Source organism: Alligator sinensis, unplaced genomic scaffold (assembly GCF_000455745.1).
Source record: "Alligator sinensis unplaced genomic scaffold, ASM45574v1 scaffold1133_1, whole genome shotgun sequence".
In the NCBI taxonomy this organism is placed as follows: Eukaryota; Metazoa; Chordata; order Crocodylia; family Alligatoridae; genus Alligator; species Alligator sinensis.
Genome location: NW_005842285.1, coordinates 1,244,151 through 1,266,344, shown reverse-complemented (window position 1 = coordinate 1,266,344; position 22,194 = coordinate 1,244,151). Strand labels below are relative to the sequence as shown.

At 45.5% G+C, this 22,194-nt stretch overlaps 1 protein-coding gene across 11 annotated transcripts in view; it reads left to right on the top strand.

The window, feature by feature from the left end:
• CLASP1 (cytoplasmic linker associated protein 1) overlaps positions 1–22,194 on the top strand; it is a 251,743-nt gene that overhangs the window by 214,152 nt on the left and 15,397 nt on the right. For 7 of the 11 annotated variants that reach the window (XM_025209361.1, XM_025209362.1, XM_025209356.1 and 4 more), the window contains 6 exons: positions 1,366–1,509; positions 3,339–3,445; positions 14,226–14,376; positions 15,567–15,813; positions 17,405–17,598; positions 19,919–20,047. In XM_025209361.1, coding sequence (XP_025065146.1) covers positions 1,366–1,509; positions 3,339–3,445; positions 14,226–14,376; positions 15,567–15,813; positions 17,405–17,598; positions 19,919–20,047 — 972 coding nt within the window. Of the gene's footprint in view, positions 1–1,365; positions 1,510–3,338; positions 3,446–14,225; positions 14,377–15,566; positions 15,814–16,967; positions 17,111–17,404; positions 17,599–19,918; positions 20,048–22,194 lie in introns of those variants that run through there. The other 4 variants (XM_014521987.1, XM_025209360.1, XM_025209363.1 and 1 more) reach the window with 3 other exon arrangements.

Sequence of the window (22,194 nt, the reverse complement as noted above, 5' to 3'; positions counted from 1 at the left end):
TGAAGAAAGGGTCTCTCTGTGTCCAAGTCCATTCTCCACTAATAGATGCCACTTCAGAAGAGGCTGTGGGTATTCCCAGTTATGGCAAGGTTTTAAAATACATAATTTGCTAAAAACAGCGTCCTGTGCTTTGACTCGGCTGGGCCATGGGTGTACAGTGGCTGTTGCAGTAATGCAACATGTCTTTGTTTGGTTTTTAGCTGTGTTCAAAGTTATCCAGCATTTTTAGGAAGTCAGAGGAATTTCCAGAAGAGCTTTAAGCCAAATGGGTGCCGTGGCAGAGGCTGCCCATAGTTCCCTTGCTCAGAGCGCACACAATCTGTCTTCTCCTTTTGCAAGCCCAAGCCACACATACATATCCTAGAGGTTGGCAGGGTAGAAAGCTGCACGCTAGCTGGAGAACACACTACTGCAGAGCTCCTTGTGGAGGTCCTTCCCTGCTAAAGCTTCTTGTTCTGCTTTGACTGCAGTAAGGCAGGAGTTGCCAGGTCTTTTCGTGCTTCCCTAAAACAAGCAAAGGAGGGGAAGAAAAAACGGGAGTGTTTCATGTACACATGCGGCTAGCGCAAGCCTGGTAAGGGGTGTGTGGCTGAGATTTGCTTTTGCAGTTGTGTGCGCACTGCCTTGTGTTGAACGCATTCCCCTTAAAAGGATCATTAAATAACAGCACACAGGGCCATGCATATCCCCAGGGACTCGACCATCTTGTTCAGGAAATGAATCAGCTTAGGCACCGGGGCTGAACTCCTGACCACAGTGAAGTCCAGGATTTGAAATTCCCACTTAATTTAGTGGGAAAGCGGATTCCTCTTTGCACAGCGGCACCTTTTCCGAAGGGGCCTTGGCTGCTGCTCTCTGAGCCCTTGGGATGAGGAGTCGGGTAAAGAAGGAAAGGAAAAGGCAGGGTCTTGCTACCTGATGTATCAGATTTGTGGGTCCCTCGGGTGAGTGGAGAGAGGATTTTCCTTTTGCTTTTAAAGAAAAAAGCCAACAGTCCCAAAACCTTAAGAGTTCATCTGACCTGAAGGAAGTCTCTGCTTTGTTGTGGATTTCTTTGACTCTGCGGTGCTCGAGGGGATCTAACCTGCAGGACAGGAGGGATTTTAAGGTTGTTACCACCTGAGGTGCAGGCAGAAGCATAAGCCCAAAGTAAGTCGTGTAAATGTAAAACTGCTTTCAACGTCACGATGCAAATGCTCCTTTGCGGTACATGACAGAGGTGTCTCTAGTAGTCCTCTGGTACGGGTCTGTTGAAAAGCAACGCGTGTCTCATTTACCGTAAGGTTCCTTTCCAACAGACTGTAGCTCTCATCGCTCTCGGGAAAGAACTGCTGGATACTTTAACTTTTTCTTTTGTCTTTCCAGGCAGCACAAATAGTCCTGATCTCCCTCTTTGAACTGAACACTCCCGAGTTTACCATGTTACTTGGTGCCTTGCCGAAAACATTCCAGGACGGTGCTACCAAGCTCCTGCACAACCACCTCAAGAACTCCAGCAACACCAACGTGGTGAGTGGCACCTGCCGCTGATGGGCACAGATAAGTGGTTTCTGATCTCAAAACCCAGCACAGCGGCAGCACTTCTAGCAGCAGTATATTTGTGGGGTCTTCTGTTTTAGGAGTAGCCCTTGGGTCCTTTGGGGTTTGATGTAGGCATAGCCTATACAGAGACCGCGCGGGATTTTCGTGCCCACGTGACTTTGGAGTCTCTAAGGGCATTTTTACACATGCAAGCATCGCAGCGGCCTGGCTCTGCGATGTTTGTGGTTGTATAAGCGGCAAAAAGTGCCTGGCTCGGCAAAGTTTGCGGTTGTATAAGTGGCAAAATGCGTTCGGTGCTGAGATAATGCCAGCAGTGCGCTTTTGAACTAAGACACGTAGAAGGTGCTTTGCTTCAAAAGCGCACCCCTGCCATTTTCTGCGCGCTGCCACGCATTTCGCCACTTAACTGCACGTGTTGCAGCACAGTTTGCAGCAGCTCGCGTGCGGAGCAGACTTGATTAACCGATGCACGTTCATGGGCAGTTCCTGAAATTCAGGAACAACTCAATTAAGTGAGTCCGCTCCGAAGTGGCGGATCTCCGGCATGTTGCGGGACAAAAGAAGTATGTGTATAAATGCCCTAAAAGAGAGAGATTTCAGTCATTTGTGCTCCTCAGTCAGTTGGTACTTTTCAAAAGCCTGGGTATTTGGCTGATGGGAACAACAATCTCCCTTTGCCCAACACTGCTATTGAACAGAGGGAAATAGCTCATACGTGGTTCAGCCAGGAACTTGCAGGGTGTTGGATTTGATCGAGAAGGTCTTTCCAACTCTAACCAGCAATGCTGTATTTTGGTTTTTATGAAGGCTTTAAAGATGATAATGCTATTGAATGAACAAATTAATAGGGATTTTTTTTTTAAGTTCATCTGTAAATTACTTTTTCTCTCTTCAGCATGTATCAGGATAGTCTTTGCAACAGCCTCTCCTGACTGTAACAACCCACTTATATAGAGAAATCCTGTATAAATCAGATGGGGTCAAGTCTTGCAGTCTTGTACACTCATTGGGTTCAATGGACAGTTTGCCTGAGCAACAACTGCAGGATTAGGCCACAGGGAGAAGGGCTGGATGGTTGTGTAGTCATTCACACCTGTGTGTAGGGGCAAGGGGAGTCACGCAGTAACCAGGTGGAACAGGAGCCTCCTGTACCCCTTTGGCAGTGTTGTAAAATGCTGCCACAAGGCCATAGAGGACCAGGCTTTAACCAACTAATGTAAAGAAAATCAGAAGAACATCTGAGACGATGCACATCCCAACAGCAAACTGGAAGTATTTTAAAGTCACCAGAATAAGGCTTTGGGATGCCAAGAATTATGTTAGAGAAGTTGAGTAACACTAATAACAGGAGCACAGATGTGCAATAGGCATTTAAACGTGGGACTTCTGTGGCTGGTAGGAAGAGGCGCGGGATAAGCTGATGTTATGAGCGGTGTGCTCTCCTTAACCAGCTGCTTCCATACTGTGTGGGCCAGATTTTTCAAAGCTTGCCCAAAACACGTTCATGGGCAGATCCTGAAATTCAGAAACAGCAAATCCTTCTTGAGTGGACACTTGTTAATGAGAATGGGCTAAATCTTGCTGCTGTTGGCATTTCCATTTTGACATCAGTGGTTGTGTGTCTGGTGCCTTACAAGAGAAGCCAGAATCCAAACTGAACTGGTTGCATCCTGCGTTTCCGCCCCCTGCAACCTCTGGGTTGTCCCATGTACATGAAGGCAGAAGTCAGACCCACTTTGTCTTCTCTCTTATAGTGTAATACTTGCCTAATCCTTCTTTTTCTGCTTCTCTACCAGGGCTCTCCCAGCAATACTATTGGTCGGACCCCTTCTCGCCACTCCAGCAGCAGAACCAGCCCCTTGACCTCTCCTACCAACTGCTCCCACGGCGGACTGTCTCCAAGGTAATGCAGCAGTTTAGTTTCATGCACTTGCAGAATCTTAAAGGGTTGCAACATGAAAGTTCATCTCTCTAGACCGCATCTCTCCAAATAATGTGGTAAAGCCAAGAGTGCGCAGTAGACTTGTTCCACTCAGCAGGGTTTGACGAATGCACACCAAAAAACAAGATACTTCATGGTTAGCATTGCACTTTTATACACAGGATCACGGGACTAGAGCATACATTTTTTTTGTGTACTTTATAAAAATACTATGTTTGCCTTCACAACCGGTCCCTGCACAGAATCAGTCACTTGAGTTGTAATCTCAAATCTAATAGTTTAGAGGAAGTGTCACGTTGTTATGTTTGAATTTGAGTCCTGGGTGAATTTTAAACATGATGAAAGAATATGGGTGTGTACAGATTATGCACTGGGCGCTGTGTGGCTTTCCAGGGTGGACTGGAAAGACCTGCGTTTGATCCCAGGTGAGGGCGGTAGGTGTGTTTGCTCATTGTTTCCACTTTCAACGTGGCCCTGACGCCCACCCACCTCCTATCCAGTGGGTACAAGGTAAAAGGTGGCTGGAGCATGGTGCTGACCACATCACTTCCCTCTTGTGCAGGGTTAAAACCCTGCCTTTGTGGGCCTCAGTGGCCTTTTAAGTGGGACACCTTTAGCTTCCCAGATTACGCCTCTTAGCTTGAGCCCTCTCTTAGGATGGTACTTGCAGGTTCAACAACAGACCTGACTATGAAGCCCAACGATTGTGCTGCCTGCAAGGCTGCAACTTCACTGAGAGACTTCCTGGAGCTCTAGTACTGTGGAGGATGGTGCTGGGCGGGTGGGGAGAAGGCACGAGGGGAAGGTGTCCTGACACAGTGCGAAGCCACAAGTGGGCTTCAGTTCTGCTGGTAGGCTTTGCATATGGGGACTTGGAAACAAGTGCAGTAGGGGAAAAGTATGAAGTCATTATGCATTAGAGCCAAAACCAGTGCTGACTAGTGCTTTTCATTAAACTATCTCATCGAAGTGCTGTTCACAGTGAGTCTGATCCGATGGCATATGTCAAGGTGGTTGCTGCCAGAACACAGGAGGAAATTAGAGCAGGGGGAGCAATAGGTTGCAACTGAATGGTGAACAGTAATTTTCCAGTTTTTTCCTCTTTGTCGATCTTTGTTAGGCTGGGCCCATTTTTCCTGCAACTTCTTCTCAGTGCATCCATCACAAAAAGCCTTAGACTGTCGGGTCCCCTAGTGACAGGTGTAAAAGTTGCTAGCTTTCCTGACGTAGGGTGGTTTTGCCCTCCTGAGCCTAGCAAGATCTTCCCAGAGGATGCAGGGTATGTAAACACGCACCATCACATCATTATATCTGCTCCGCTGCAGAGCCAGCATGACTGGGATTGCCAATATGGAGTAAGCATTGGAAGATTTTTTTTTTTTTCAGCAGGGATTTTTGCTAATGAAAATGTTAGGTTTTGAGCTCAGATCAGTAATGCCATTTGTAGTACTTCCTCCTCTTCTCAGCGGGAGGTTATTGGTGCTGTTGACTCCTGGTCATGGGAAATCACAGGTTGAGACCTCTGTTTTTATGCAGTTAGACGTACAGGTCTATTGCCGGTACTTGCACAGGATGCCTATTTTAAACCATGCCCTTTTATCATGTTTTTGTCTTTGTAAACCAGCCAATATATGCCACTTCATTCACTGCTGTTTAGTTTCTTCTTTGCATTTGTTGGTGCTTGCCTTGTTACCTCTTAATTTCAGATCTCCCGGCACGATTACATAAAAACGGTACTTAACTATTTCCCAGCCTTCGGAAAGTCTGTTTCCCAGTGTTTTGAGATCAGGGTCTAGAAATCTTTTTCTTTGCTATGCTCTCAAGATGCAGCTAGCACAGAGGTACGTTCCTGGAAGAACTTTTATTGGTCGTTAACAAGGCATTAGCAAAGAAGGCATTCCTCCCCTGTCGTTGTGCAGCTTTCTAGGGACCTTCTCCTTCGAAACAATAATTCTTTCAGATTTCCATCTAGTTCTTGGAAACATGGAGAACAAGAACTTTGATCCTTTTTAAAATAATGTGCTTCATTTCCTCATTGGAGTAGGGCCCACGGGTAATTTTGTTTAGCTAGGGAAAAGATGCCTTCAGATGAGGAAGAGGAGAAGAAAACCACCTTCGAAGCAGTTTCTGTAGAACAAGAGATAAAATTATCTGAAGGTTGAAAAGTGTATTTACTGCTTGCTTTAAAAAAAAAAAGTGTCTTTGGAAAAAATGTTATTAGATGATGAAAAGGGAGGCTCATTATAACAGCACATATGTGATTGGCAGGGTTACCCTTGCATCGGCATTTCCATCACAGACTCTACTTCAGGGGTTTCTAACTTTGCTTTGCTGTGCGATTTGGTGGTTGCTTTCAAACTTGAGACTAACCAAGGTTTAAGCCATGTTAATAGTGCAGTGTCCACAGACTCGAGGCTCTCCTCTGACTACCCACGCCCATGATTTGAAAGGGTTTGTCTTTAAGCTTACATGCCTAACAGACCGGTAGTCTGTCAGATGCACCGTGCCATTGCTTTCCCTGCTGCCCCATGTGCAAGTTATGTGCTTCTGTTTCTGCTTCAACCCAAGCAGTTTAAGTCCACCTGGTTGAAACAGCCTCCATTTCCACCACCCGCTTTCACGTTAAAAGCTAAATTGTTTCTTGCGCTTGTCCTGGGTACAAATTTCTCGGAATGCGTTTTCGTCCCTACCTGTGTGTGCATCGAAGGGGTCGACAGTCACGTTTGCACGTGCACATCATGCGTTTGTGGGTCTTGCAGCAGGAAACAGCTGGCTTGTATAAGCAGCGCTGTGCCCAGAGCTGGAGATGTAGCCCCAGACGATCTGCAAGCATGATCCTCTGCCGGTTGAAGTCCACGTGTCTTCATTGGCTTTACCCACTCTAGAAGGTGTGAAACCCATTACTCATTAACGAAGCTGTTCATTTTGGCCTTTTCCCAGATTATTAGCCTCACAGTTTAAATTCTTGATTATTTGTATGGGCAGGCCATCCAGAATGAATTTAACAATTCTAATTTAACTAGATTAATCAGCTAGCAGGGGGATGGTCTGCATGCAAATATTCCCCGCTGTTAAGATACCGCTCTAAGGATGCTTCGATTTACCGTGCCTTGAGCAAAACGCTTTCTTCTTGTGCTCCTCCATCCAGTCCTCCTTGATGATCACTACAAAATACCTACCACAATTGTCAGGTGTTTCCTTGTATTTGTCTCTTTGTTATTGTAGCTTTCTATCATTTTCATTAACAACATCCTGCTCTGGTTGAGGGGCAAAACATGGAAAGAGGGGCAAAAAATGGAAAAAGGGGCAAGCCTTCATAAGCATGAAGAACAGCTCCTGAACAACATTAGAATGAAAGGTTTGGATTTGTACTGAGTAAATCATGAAAATGAGTAAATAATGTGCTGTAAGGAAAAGGAGCATTGGGCTGGGATTTCCCCCCCCACGCAAAAAAATGCTGTTCTGATTTGGAAATGGTCTTCGATTGGCCAAAATGTTCCAAATTTTCCTTTGCATGGTATTTTGAAAAGCTTGGGCTACGTCAATGGGTCAAACCCTGCCTCTACTTGCTGCCCAAAAGCACATAAGTGAGATTGTCTAGCTCTCATTCGGTACTCCTCATTTGTAAGTCTCAAAATGCCTGACATAGAAGTTCACTATCATTAGGCCCATTTTACAGGTGGGGAAACTTTGGCCTGGAGAGATGAAAGAGGCTTGCCCAAGGTCAGCCTGAAGCTCTAGAGCAGGGTCAGGAATAAAATGCAGGTTTCCTGAGTCCCAGTCAAACGCTCAAGACACTAGGCCACTTGACGTAGGGGTACGCGGGGGTAAATGATGGCAGAATTTAGCCCGTTAGGAAATGTCAGAGACTCGGTGCGCTTTCTCTGAGCAGAGAAGTTTTCACAACTTCAGTACTAAGTGGTGGGAGAAATTAAAACACACACGCACGCAGCAGGGCGACGCAACGCACCTTATACAGCCAGGTGCGAGCTTGTATTATTCGGCAGCGCGCCTGACAGGTAGGTGAGCATCAAGATGTGAAACTATTTGCCAGCATGTTTTTCTTCTCTGTAAAGCAACAGTATTGCTTACCACTGCATTTCTGTAGGAACTGTTTGTATGATGCCTGCTTACCAAGGTAATTTCCCGACATCATTTTTTGGGCTGGATGCAGAACAGCTCTGCTGCCGCGTGCACTAGAGCCGCTCCCGACTTGTTTGCCATTTCCAGTCTTGTAGCATCTTCCACTCGCACACAAATGTGACCTTTCAGACGTGATGCTACCTAAACTTAATAGAAACAAATTGACACGCTGAATACTCCAAGAGCCCAGGAATAACAGATCTTCACCCCGTGGCTAGAAGAGAAATCTGGAATTGTATGTGAAATGAGAACAAATTATGTATGTATATATATTTAGCTGGCAAGCCGGGTTTGTTTAGTTAGTACTTTTAATATCTCACAGTGCCTCACAGCAAGGGGCTAATTCGTTTTTATAGATATTTGGCCTGCTCAGAAAGTATTGGCCAAGGGATAATCAGGGGATAAAAAAGGAGAGAAAGATTATTTGCTTTTTTTAAGGGGTGTAGGTTGTAACTATGTCGGTCTAAGGATGTAGGCAGACAAGGTTTTTAAAGAAAAGCAACTAATTCATTACTCTGCTTTGCATTTTTGGGGGGGAAATTTATACAGAAATGTCACAAATGGAGCGTTGTGTAACGATGGTTTGGATTAAAACTCAGTGTCTCGCCTAGGGACGCCCCATTTCTGAAACACCGACTGTACGGTAGTTTCATCTAGTCAGGAAGAGTCAAGCCTGCTGTAATGGGCCAAGTACTCCAACCAGAGACCTGGTGTGAAGAAGAATGGCATAGAAACTCGTGCAGACAAGCCTCGTGCTTCAGCGGGCATGATGCTGTTCTGGGCCACGCGCAGCTCTCAGGGGTTACAATCGCCCTAATGCTGGCAGAGGGAATAACATGATTAACATGCAGAAGTTAACTGGTGGAGTTCATTGCCACTGAAAATCGCGGAGGCAGACAGCATAGCCAGGTTCAAAAAGGGACTGGATAAACCAGTAGTGGTGGATGCCAGGGAGAGCGTTGAATAGAGGGTAGATGACTCTAGGTGTATCCGGTTCAACGCTCCCCGCTCTGTAGCATCCACCTCTACCACTGTCAGTGACAGGATACTGGGCTAGATGGACCATTGGTCTGATTTAAAATGGCATTTCTTATGTAGATCCCTTACAAAGACTTTGCCCCACCTGCTTTCTGTGGCATCACCAGCCTGCAAGTGCACAGATCTCCAGGTTGATGAGAACCCGCTCTTGGGTGTTATTAGAGGCCTTGGCACAGCATGGGATCGAGATGAAAGCTCGTGAAAAGTCATAACCCTGTCCCTTTCCTCACTCTCAATCTCTCTCTGCAGTCCGACACCTAGATTTTGTCCTAGGACCTGGATCATCCAGCCTGCGGGCAAGTCTAAGGTGTTCGATAACTATCGCCCTTACATTCCCTTAAGCAATACATGGTCTGGAGAGACAGGGGATACATTTGGCCACCTTAAAACCATCCAATTTGGGGTAGTACAAGCCGTGGCACTGCAATTTTGAAATAAATATACTGGGCTGGATTAATCCTTCAAGTTAGAAGTGCTGTTTTCCGGAGCAGCATGCGCAAGGGATGTGTGCGCTTCCCCCATTGCAGAGGACAGTTCAGTCCCTGTGGCTGTTTCAATCTGAAATATCTGTAGAGGCTGCCACAGTACGTCCACTTGGGATGCGAGCTGGGACCGCAGACTCCTGTGGATACGGGCCACACACAAAGCTCTTAGGAGAGGATTTTCAGTTATTGTTAATGTGGGTTGGGTTTGGGCCTGTGATATGGCAGTCGTACCTCTTTGCACTCGAGCATAAAACGAGCGGTGTGCTCGGCATAGCTCAAGGACACGTTTCAGACCCAATCCAGTTGCTACCCATCAGACTCGGCACCTGCAGACATCAGTGGGACCTTGCGCAAGTCCGGACAGCAGGATTGCACTGACGTCGCTTGTCCGTCTGCACGCAGAATCGGACGTTGCAAGCCACCTGTAGGTCTCCGATTAGAGTTAAACCTCTTTACGAACCTCTTTTCCTCTTCCTCCTTTCTTGGGTAAATCCTGTTGCCTGAAAACATATGCTTCGAGTTTGCATCCAGACCCGTGTGCATAGAGCATTTAAAGAATTGTTTTGAGTGCGTAATATATTCAGTAGAGGAATCAGGGACCGTCTGGTATAGATTCTATGCTAATTGCTGATGAAGGTGGAAGTGAACACTAAAATGCCAAAGCAATGACCTGATGGGGATCAGTGGAGTATTCTTGTCTGATTTTGTTTCTATTAAATTTTTCTCTCTTTCTCCAAGGCAGCATGAGACCACTAAGCCACTCAGATTATAGTTTCTTTCTTTTTCTCCCTTTTCTTTTTCTCTGTTCTCTTTCTCTCTCTTGTTCCTCCTCTGGTCACTGCAGTCGGCTCTGGGGTTGGAGTGCAGACGGGCTGTCGAAGCACCCCCCTCCCCTTTCTCAGCCTAACTCCATCCCCACTGCTCCTTCCCACAAGACTTTCAGACGCTCTTACTCCCCCAGGTAACAAGCTACCTGTTAAACCAAATTGTCTGAGATGTCACAATATTATTTCCCTTTCACGCACAGGGGAACCGGGACAGAAGGTTTGCGAAGGCCAAAAGGGAGTCACCCCAGACTCGTGGTGGTCTGGGGATCTCCGTGGATGGAGTCAAGGGAGCTTTGGTGCAGAGAGACCATAGGGGGCATTGCAGCCATTCGTTCCTCCTGCAGGAAAGCGCAGCACCAAGAATGAGTCTTTGGGGGAAGTCTTTCTCCTGCCCCGTTTCATTAAATGAAATACCGGGGATTTCACGGTGGGAATATGAGGTCGGATCTCAATAACCGAACACTTCTCACCGTCTGATCCCACCTCTTGGCGCGGTCACATTGTGACATTGAGGACTAAGTCTGCAAACACGTGCACCCAGGTTACCCGTGTGAGGCAGGCAAGTAGGCAATGGCAGATGCAGGCACTGATGACCCCCCCCCAAAATGGTGTGAGGATTCATTACTTAATGCCCCTAAGACTGTGAAGATGAAGCTCACATGGATGATTTTTCAGTCTACACCTACTTGGTAGACCACGAGATATCCACGGGGCGGGGGGAAACCCAATAGTTATCGTAGCCCATCTCCAAATTAGATCGCTGAACAGATTCCCGTCCTGCCATTGCTCCTCAGGCAGAGCTCTCACTGGCCGCGCCTGCTTCTGTTTTAATGGGAGTCTTGCCTGAGGAAGGACTGCAGATGTCTTCTTTTGAATTGAGAATTTCCAAACGGGAAAATGTTAAACCTTGATGTCATCACTCTCCAAACAGACTTCATTTAATACTCGTTTCATGCATCCTTAGCGAAAGTCAAGAAAGTAAAAAAAACCAAGAACCCACAAAAAAAAACCTCCCCAAAGATATTTTACAAAGTTGTTGGACAATTTATTGCCATTGATGCAGGAATCGGCAGGTGGGATTTCCATGGCCTATATTGCACATGAGGTCAGACTACCTGATTTAAAGTGAAGTTGACATTTTGACAGAGAGATTTGAGACTCATCTGCCAGGGAGACTGATATTTTCTTTAGCCTCTCCTTAGACTCCTGAAGGTAAATGCCAGGAGCATCAATAGGGCTGACCTAAGTGATCCTTCACCCACTGAAGACAATGGGAAAGGTTCCCACTAGCTTATGGCCTTTAGCTCTGCCCCGTCTGACTAGTTCAGTACTGAAGAATGCTTTTATCATCCCATCTGTAATCGCCAACCCCGAAGTTATGCTGCCAGTGGCAACGTGCTGCTAACCTGAATAAACGTGCCAGCAGGAAGGAACGCAGGCAGAGGAGATTACCGGGGGCTGCTAAGGGTGCTAGACTGGTGATTTCCTACCCAGTTGTCAGGCATTACAAACACACTTTTTTAAGAGAGAACAATACATTTCGCATGCCCAAGACTGGCAAGACTTGCATGCATTGCACACAGAAGGCCGCATTGCATTTGATACGGCGGCAATTGGAAAATAATGTTGTGACATCCCTAAAAGCTGCTCATCTCTACTCATCTCTTCCTGCTCATCCTGTGGTTCTTCCAATTTCCTGCATGGGTCACCTTTTCCGTTGTGATTGACAGTCTCCCACTGTTTTGTTGGAAGGTGGGTGTAGCTCCTTTTTACATGTCTTTTTTGTTGTTGTTGCTGTTTCCATCGCGCGCTCCCTACAATACACAATCACACATGTACCAGCGAACAGATCGATGTGTGCGTTCATATGTAGAGGCTGCTTTTGATATGAAATGCAACCCGATTCTTTCCCATCGTGAGATCGCTTGCACAGGTTCATGCTTGGCATGTGACTTGAGAAGCCAGTGGTTTGTTTTGGTTTTTTTTTTTAATATTTCATAAGAGTGATTTTTTTTTTTTTAATTTCATTGTGTCTTGAATAATCCTCCAAACCACAAGCCTTCGCAAAGATCTCCGTTCCTTTTATTCACATCTTGCTTAATTGCTTGGATGTTGCAAAGTCTCTTTTACATTGATCTCCTTTCTGGGAGGTGATTAGTTATCATACACGGTTTTGTCACCGTTAAGCTAAATTCTACCTTCAAATACACCTTAATCAGGAAATATATGTGCACCCGGAAGGGAAAAATGTGGCCCTTTGTGTTAGTCGGGGGAGGAGCTGTAATTGCGTGAGAAGACTGGGAGTCAGGATCCCAAAGCTTCTGTTCTTGATCCTGCCGCGGTTTTGACTGTGACCTTCACAAGTCACGTAGCCACTTTGTGGCTGCTTATTCTATTGGTAAAATGTGTATTTTAATAATACCAACATGGATATATGCTGCGGGCTGTTTTGTTGCTCATGTAACTGCTGTTTGTAAAACCTCCCGGCCACCTTTAGTCGAAAGGGGCTTGAAATGAATTCAAATTAGTATTTAAAAGCTGATAGCAAGGGCGTTTTGCCTGTCTCCCGTCTGATAACCACCGTGGAGCTGCCAAAGACCTGCGATGTCCTGCTCCTCTGATTGCACCTAGGGTCATTTTAATCACCGACTGCCATTCCTTAGCCTGAGACATCTGCAGTTTCACAACTTTGAAAGCCTCGTAGGCAGCTTGAGTTCCCCGCTCCCAGGCTGTTGTTATAGTGGCTTCCTTTTCTTTCCAGACAGATCTTGCCTTGACAGATCAGAGGTTGTTTAATATTTAGAGTTCGGGAGTTGTCTTTTGGGTTCCTTGCCAGCATGCATGGCGTACATTCAGTGCCGGTACCAGTGCTTGTGCCATTGCTGCAGGGCGAGTGTCTTGACCAAGCGCCAGGGATGACAGCCATAGACAGTGTCGTTTAATCCCAAAAGAATCAGGGCCTAAATCTGAGCCTTTGTCTGATGTTCTTGAGTCTCTTCCAGGAGGAAGAAGGCATTCGAGATGATTAAAATCTTACTTGTCTCTAAAGAAAGATTGGCTGGGTGCCCACAGTTCAGCAGAGGCGTCCCATGTCTCGGGTCGTCCGTGCCACAGGCAATCCCTTCGTTTTGTGCAAAAACGACGCAAATCCTCCACGTTGTGCCTCATCCTCTAAACCATCGCATCTCTTCCCAAATTGTCCGCAGACACAAAGCCACCTGCGTTGGAAGTCTGTGCGTGTTATGTATCCAGAGCCCAAGTCCCTTAATCGTTCAGTGTATTGACTCCTTCCTTTTGGAGCCCTCCTTTGCCGAGCGCCTCCTTTTCTACGAGAGACTTTTGGAGACGCTCTGTTGATGCACCTCGGCGTCTCTTCCTCTGGATAGAAGAGAGTCCTGCTTTAACTCTTATTTTTTAAAAAAATTTCTAAGCAAGTCAGAGCACCCGTCTTCATACATCTGTTTTACCTTCTTCCCTCGTCTGTTAGAAATGTCTCTGGTGGAACTCCAAACAATGCAATTTTAAGTTGCTCCGTAAGGAAGTCCAAACTATACGCCTTGGCAGGAGGGAGGAAGTTCGAAAGATCTGGTGGCTTAGGCCCAAGAGCCTGATTTCAGTAGTGTTCAGTTTCTCCAGCCTTATCTTCAACAGCGTTACTTTGCTATTAGCTCTTCATGCAGGTATTTGGATTTTTTAACTATGAGCATTAAAACATGTAGTTTAAGTTTTATGCCTAGGTAGGTCTTCCCTCGGAGCTTAAATTTTTCTTACACACTTGAATTCATTGACGTGAAAGATTTGAGATGACTTTTAATATGACATTTAAAAGTAAAAATACATTTCATTTATACATTCATCAAACGTCACCACTTTGTGTGTGCTCATTTTCATTGCTGGTTTCTTTAGGTTTTTTTTTTTTTAACTATTACTAACAGTGCCATAAATCTGTGCCGAGCGGGTAAGGTTTCTGGATATACAGGCTAGCACATTTGTTTTTACCAGCAGTGGGCTTAACTCTCCTTCTTAGTTACATCTGTGTAACTCAGTTGACTTCAAAGCTTCATCGGATTTGTACCAAGGTGAGAGAAGAATCAGCCCCCAAGTCCACCTAGATCCCACCCATGTCTTGTTCCAACTCACTGCTGGGAATGGGACGCCAAATCATCCCTTTCCAATGGGTCATTTTGTTGTTCAAGGTCAGAAGTCGACACTTTGGCATGTGACACTTAATATGCCTTTGATCTCTAGCATGCTGGATTACGACACGGAGAACCTAAATTCCGATGAAATCTACAGCTCGCTTCGCGGCGTCACGGAGGCTATTGAAAAGTTTAGTTTCCGGAGCCAAGAGGATCTGAATGAACCAATCAAACGTGATGGAAAGAAAGACTGTGACATTGTAAGTACTCTGGTAATCTCGTGAGGCTCTAGGTAAGATCAAAAATACCTTTGGTTTAACTGGTGTATTGTCCTGTTTTGGAATTTTTTTTTACACAAGGAAGACACCTCCTTTGGCAAAGAGGTGTTGTTCCACACATCAGTATTTTTCCTTAAACTCATGGGGCCAAATTGTACAGTCCTTTACCTTCAAACTCCAGTTGACTTTGTGGCATTTGCTTATCTGGACTTCACTGGGAGTTTGGACGTAATAAGGCATATTTAAGCTAGTGCTTGATTTCCCACCCTCAGCTTTGCTCAATGCTGGTTTGCATATTAAAATTTAAAACAGAAGAAGTAAGATAGAGATCTTAAAATTCAGGGAATGTTTCCCTCCCAACTAGTAGTATTTTCATATATAAATACAACAGTTCAGGATGAGCTTATTGCCCGAGTCGCTGAAGAGTGATTCCATGGACATACTTGTGGCTCAAGGTGCTCTTCAGCATTAAGGAGATGCCTAATCAGTCCTTAACATGAACAGGTGTCCTGTAGATTATGTTTGGGACTCTTGGCTGGAGTAAAGACAAATTGAGGGTGGTGCAGTGTCATTCGATTGTATTTTAAACCTGCCTTTTAAAGTCACCATCACATACGCTTTTGACATTAATTGCGTTCGTCATGCTACAGCCGGGTCCTGATCTTCCCTAGGCAGTGGAGGCTGGGATTTCCCGATGCTAATTTTCAGAGTTGGGTTCCCACCTTTACTGGGAATCCTCATACTGGGAATGGGGCTGGAATCGATGATCTCCCGAGGTCCCTTCCAGCCCTAATGTCTATGAAATCCTGTCCGAGTTTCAGCTGCTACCGTGGCAGTTTTGTTTCCACGAATGCATGCACCTGAGCTCTCTTTTGCCGGTTTTCACCAAGTTGCAGGGATCTGCGCAAACGTAGAGCGGTTGATGTAACTAGGTATGTTATTCCATGACCAAATTTTCACCGAGGGGACTCTTTTGGAACAGGAAGAGTCGCATAAGTAATGAAAAGATACATTTTGAATTCATCTTAAGCAACTGAAAGAATTGCATGCAAAATTAGTGATTTGTCTTTTTTTTAGTGGATACTGGGATTGACTCTCAAAGGATCCAATCTCCTTGAGTCACTGAAGAAAATACCGTGAACTTCTTTCTGTCTCCTACCTTGTCCCTTCAGGTGTCTCGAGATGGCGGAATAGCTGCTCCCGCCAGCGACGTACGTGGAGGCAGCGACGTTGTGGAAGGGGGAAGGATGGCTCTCGATAACAAAACCTCGCTACTTAATACCCAGCCTCCACGCGCCTTTTCGGGGCCCCGAGCTCGCGAGTACAATCCCTACCCTTACTCAGACACGATCAACACCTATGACAAGACCGCTCTGAAGGAGGCCGTGTTCGACGATGACATGGATCAGCTTCGGGATGGTTGGTATCGCTTGCTTTGTGGATTCACAAGCAGTGCCTTTTGTTCTGAGTTTGTGTGTTTCCCTATTTAAATTGTTGTGGGACGCAACTCTGAAACTGCTGTTTTAGCTAAATGTACAGCAGGGGTATCAAACTGATCTGCCCAGGGGGCCAGATGAGGAGTGGAGGGCCAGTCCCTGGGCTAGATTAGACGCACAGACCGGCCACGTGTGCCGGATCCAGCACATAGGGTTGGTCTGGTGCGGGTGCTGTATGCAACATGTGGGGCTAGGACTGGCGTGCGTTGTATACAGCACACAGGGCCTACCCAAGGCCCACAGGCCACATCTTGCATCTCCAACGTGCAGCATATCTTATGCAGAACCAAAGGTAAAATTTTGCATGAAATGCTGTGATACTGAAATGGAGATGATGCGTTTACTGGAAAATATGATAATTTGTTTTACTATGTAACGTTTCCTAATATAGGGAATAGGATTCATGTGTGTGTGTGTGTGTGTGCTATATCTCTTAAGAAACTAAATTGTTTGGAAATGTTGAAGTTGAAAATGGGTTATTGGAAATGAGTTACATCCCAGGAGTGGTATAATAAACAGTCATTTCCAGAAATAATTCTTTCACTATAAAACAAAAAGTCTGTTAACAAACCATTGAGAGTCTTTCCACTATTGCTATCTTTTCCTTCTTTGTTTCCGATCATACTTTAAAAGTTGCACAGACAGTTGTATATTAGAACAGGCCTGAAGAGATGCTAGAAATGGGATGATCTTGTTTCAACCCTGCTTTTTAGGCGCCTGGTATCAAATACAGGGTTGCCATGTGTCCCATATATATGGCACAAATGCAGTTTTGTTGGGACATCCTAATGGCCAGCCCTGAAAGCTAGCCTGCCACAGTGCAAGAGGACTTGATTCACTGGGGTGGAATTGCATCACAGCGGTGCTGCTTTGCTGGGTGTAGGTGGGCAGGGGAAGTACCATCTAAAGATCCCAACGGCATGACAGTTGAGGTTGCCCTGTCAGACAAACACAGAAGATGGCCAACCTAATCTTACACAATCAGCCATAGAGAACTGGATGAAATGAAATCCATGTCTGTCCATAGTTGATCAAAACCTTTTTACAAATGTATGATTTTTTTTTTTATAAATTTAGGGTCAAGTTCTGGAGTATGTCCAAGTTGTCCTTCTTCCTGGAGCTGCCCGATCTAAGTCACGCCCTACCTGATGACTTTGGCAGACCGTTATAGATTCATAGATGTTAGGGTCGGAAGGGACCTCAACAGATCATCGAGTCCGACCCCCTGCATAGGCAGGAAAGAGTGCTGGGTCTAGATGACCCCAGCTAGATAATCATCTAACCTCCTCTTGAAGACCCCCAGGGTAGGGGAGAGCACCACCTCCCTTGGGAGCCCGTTCCAGACCTTGACCACTCGAACTGTGAAGAAGTTCTTCCTAATGTCCAGTCTAAATCTGCTCTCTGCTAGCTTGTGGCCGTTATTTCTTGTAACCCCCGTTATGCTTTGAGCACAATCAGAAGTTTTAATCAAGGGGTTTTTTCCTGTGAAAGTGACCTGCTTTTATTTGTCCTAGAAGTACCCATTGACCATTCTGATTTGGTGGCTGATCTTCTGAAAGAACTGTCGAATCACAACGAGCGAGTGGAAGAACGGAAAGGAGCCCTGCTCGAATTGCTAAAGATCACCCGAGAAGATAACCTGGGAGTGTGGGAGGAACATTTCAAAACCATTTTGCTGTTGCTGCTAGAAACTCTGGGCGACAAAGATGTAAGATGTTGACTTTGCATTTAGTTGTTACGCATCACTTTCTTTTCACTGCCAGTTGTCCGTGTTATTGCAGCCGTGGCACAGTCATGGGTACCCAGTACTTCATGGCATCCTTCCCCATAAGTCTATCTGCCTCTCTCTTTCTGCACTTAAAGAGGATGTAGATGCCCCGTTCATTGGCAATTTTGAATTGTCCTGAAACCTCTGACTTCTGTATCTAGAATATTGTACTGATAGCAGCTAAAAATAATAATAGGCAGGGCTTGATAGGAAACAGTTTACAAAGATTTGTCCCATTCCTTTTCTGCATGAAGGCAACCTTCATGAAAAACTGGAGAAAGAGAGGGACCTGCCTCAGGATAGCTTGATGCCTGGCAGTTTGGCCAGTCACTCTGTGCGTGTGCGTGCATGTGTATACACACACACACTTATATTATACATGTATATCCACACACACACACTCCCTCTCTTAGAGAGGGAGACACCCCAACTCTGCAAAATCTAACAACCAGTAGTTAATGCGCTCACCTCGGAAGCTGGAGACCCAGAGTCAAGTCTCTGCTCTGCCTGATTCAGAGCAGCGACTTGGATTTGGTGTCCAATATATATCCAATATATAATACGTATTGGACACCAGGTCCATGTCTCTGCTCAAAATCAGGCAGAGCAGAGACTTGACCCTGGGTCTCCAGCATCTGAGGTGAGCACATTATGTACTGGCTGTTAGATTTTGCAGGGTTGGGGTGTCTCCCTGTCTTCTAATAGGGAGGGCAAGACTAAATCCATGGCCGGGTGGCGTGGACACTTACCGGGCTATTGGCAATTTGAGGACGGTGCTCACTCGTGACAAGAAATTCCCTTCTGCACCTGAAAACACTTCCCAGTGAGAACTTTTGTCTCAAAAGTGAAACTTTTTTTTTTTTTGTTTCTGACAAATTGGCATCTCCCAACAAAAAAACTCAGAAAATTCTTGATGAACCCAGTTAGAACTGACAAAGGAAAACAATGGGCAAGGCATTAGATTGCAGTGGTATACGTGAGGATTTGTATATACATAGCACTTGCTTCCAGAGGTTTTTATTAGATGATATCTGACCAAAAATATAATTTCAAGGCTAAGCCTTCAGCTTTACATCAGTCAGGAGTCCATGCCATGAGACAGTTTTCTGTTTACAGGGATTTACATCCATTGTCTAGATCACTGGTATGGACTGGTTTTACCTACAGATCAAATCCACAATCATCTAAATGACCTGAATGCCATGTGCAAGTAATTGTATAGTTATTGGGGCATTTCCAAATCTAGCCCAGTATCGTTTGTGCGCTGGTTATGATCAATAATAAAACATGCCAAGTCCTCCCAAATCTGTTCCCCATTTATAAAATTGGCCTGCTTCAAAAGTATATTTTAAGTTTGTGGTAGACATTTTGCCAATCATTGTTTGCAATTCAAGCGTCAGCTGCTTGTGGCGTAAGCACATAGTCTCAGAGATGTTTCAGAAGATAGGAAGACCAGTGTGAGAGCGGAGTGAAATAAATTGGGCTAGCATGTAAATCACATTGGTGAAAGCAAATAATCAGGATGTACTTTAAAGGGTTCGGTTTGGAGTTAGCTGAACTGCATACCTGTCTGCTGAAGTTACAGATGTGGTTCAAAGCAGCTGGAAGCCCGTAACTTGGTTACAGCAGTTCTGTATTTTCAGCAGTTGTTGTAATATTCCTTTTGATAATGAACTTTTGATATAAAAGGGTCCATGAGCTCTGGATACATTAACTGAAGGCATGGAGCCATCCAAGCGATTTCCATAAGCACTAACGAAAAACCAAAAAGGAGGTTTATTGGTTCAGTATTTGAAACATGTCTTTGAGTTGCCATGTTAAGGATGGAGCTGAGGATCAAATTTAATGAACTCCAGTAAACAAAAATTGTAACAAAGGTAGGTACTCTGAGCATCTTTGAGAGTCCTTCACAGTACACGTGTGTTCTTCTCCAGTAAGCTAGTGGACCTGCACAAATGTTCACCTTGTTCTGATTGTCTTCTCCAACAGTGCGAATGCAACCGGTCTGTCTGAACCATCACACAGTGAAGCTGTGAACCAGTTCTGCTCTCAGTTGCCAATGCCAGTAGAGTCATAGAGAATAGAAATCAGCAGAAAGTGTTTCATAGTTTCATGGTTGTTAGGGGCTGGAAGGGACCTTACAGATCATGGCGTCCAGCCCCCAAATGCTCGTTGGCACAGCTGCCTGCAGAATTTCTCTCAAACAAGGATCCTCAGGTTAAGCAACTTCCTTTCCCACTTGTCTTTCTTTTTGGTTCAGCATTCGATAAGAGCCCTGGCCTTAAGAGTACTGCGGGAGATATTAAGGAATCAGCCAGCAAGGTTTAAAAACTACGCCGAACTGACCATCATGAAAACACTGGAAGCGCATAAGGATTCCCACAAAGAGGTAAGCCTTCTGCTTCTCTTTGTCCCCCGAAATAAAACAAGCATTTAGTAAAGCCTAATGCCAAGTGATGTGTTCAGGGTTTATGAAGGAAACAAACTGGCCTGTCATGACAATAGAAATACTCCACATTACACCTCTGTGCTGCGGTTCTGTATGCTTGCAATGGAAGAGAAAACCGGAAAGCAGAACTGGATGTGGAGTGTGGTGGTAGGTGTAGGCTTCACCCAGGACCAAGTTGCAAGGTGTGATAGGAAATGGCACATACTTCATGCTAAGGCTCTCGTGCCTGTCCACGACTGTAAGGACAGGGAAGCTAAAAGCAGGCAACAAATTGGTGAATGAACATCAGAAAATGGACAGCAAGGGAGGGGCAAGGTCAGGAAATGAACTATTGAGTGCCCTTTCAGTCCTGCCCACTAGATGCCGCATGGAAGCTGCAGCAGCAAGTATCCATCACGTCCCAGCTGTGTTGTTCAGCACATCGTTATACACCAGCGTGCACCACGCCAGGGTGCACACAGCCATTTGTTTAGGTGACTGGGGTTTGAGCCTCACTTATTACTCTTTGTTAGCCCTTTCTGTATATGACTGAACAGAAAAGAAATTGTCCCAGTGAAATCCCTGAAGCGGGAAGCATTTATGTGAGACTCTAGCTGCCAGGAGCAGATTTTTCCTCCACCGGTCACAATAAGCACGTAGAGCAAATCCCCAAAAATGACTTCCCTGACACGCCTGTGTTTCTGTAAGCTTTGGTTTTCAAACGGAGCTGAACGGGGCCAGAGCTAATTGAGCACTGCGCTTGGGCACAGCTAGCCCAGAAATCAAGCATGGTAAGATTTGGCCTTTGTAAAAGAAAGGGGAAAAACAGAGCTGTCCTCAGCTACCCATACTTCTCCTTGAGAAAGGTCATCAAAGATCATCAAGCCACGAGAAGGTCATCAAGCAGATCAGGCTTCCGCAAGGGATCCGGTAGCTGATGCAGAAGTATTTTGTTGGATGCAGCAGAAAGTTGTGCCACTTGTTTGAAATGATAGTGGGAGACAAGAAAATACCTAAATGTATGACCAACATCTGTAAAGCGAAGCCAGGAAACATGTAGGCTTTTGATAAATCAGCACGACAGCTTTAGGCTTACTCCTCCTCTCTCTGAATTAACGCGTCTCCTCCCTGCTGTCGTTTTTTTGTACCGGGTAATAAGTAGCAATTGTAAATTGATTTCCTGATAAAGCAGCAGGACAAAACATTTTGTTCTAGAGGGAGTGCCTTTATTGGCAGGTTTTTCCTGGTTACATGCTACTCATCTCACCTTGACTCAGTGCCCTTGTATTTATTCCTTCTGAAACTACTCCAAGAGCTCACACACAAAGCTGCCATCTCAAGCAGCGCCCTTCTTAAATATTTTTTCCTTTGTCTCTAAAGCCCCCTGGGGCTTGTTCCCCATGTGTCACTGGCAGTCGGCGTCAAAACAGAGGGCGGCATTTACGTTTTGACGTTTCACACTTTTAGGTTTTCACCTGCCTCTTGCATGCGCTTGTGACACGGAAAGCTTCTTTGGCTTTCGGGCACAGGTGTTTTGCACACGTTCAAAGCATACGAGGTCATTTTAGTCATAAAAGTAAAGGCAGTCCAGGGGGGTTGGGACTGAAGAAGCCAGAATTTTGGTCTTTTCTACAGGAAGAAGAGTACTAGCATAAGTGCTTTCCTGGAAGAAGCTGACCCCTCTGGTTGTGCTTACGTGACTTTGACCAGCATTTTATGGATAGCATCTTTAGTCACAGACTGAGGATGGAGCCTGTAGTTTGCAGACATCTGCAACACAGACCTTTTTGTATATAATCAGGTAACAGGATGCTGCAGGCATGTTTCCATAACGCTTAGGGACAAATAACAGCCGTCTTGCACAGGAGCATTAGGTAATGCCTCTGGGGTTGGAGTGGTTTGTGCAGGGAGAAGGAGCGATGGTCCTGCCCCACCAAGCACCAGCCCCTCTTACAGGCTGGTTCTTCTGAGCAGATGTGCAAATACAAATGATGTGTTGCTTCTCCTGCTCCCTGTGGAGGGTTTATTAGAGGCTCCGTCACTAGGAGACGTTCGTTTTGCCACTGTCCATTGCTAATCCCCTGGGCCTCTCTGCTGAATGGTCTGTG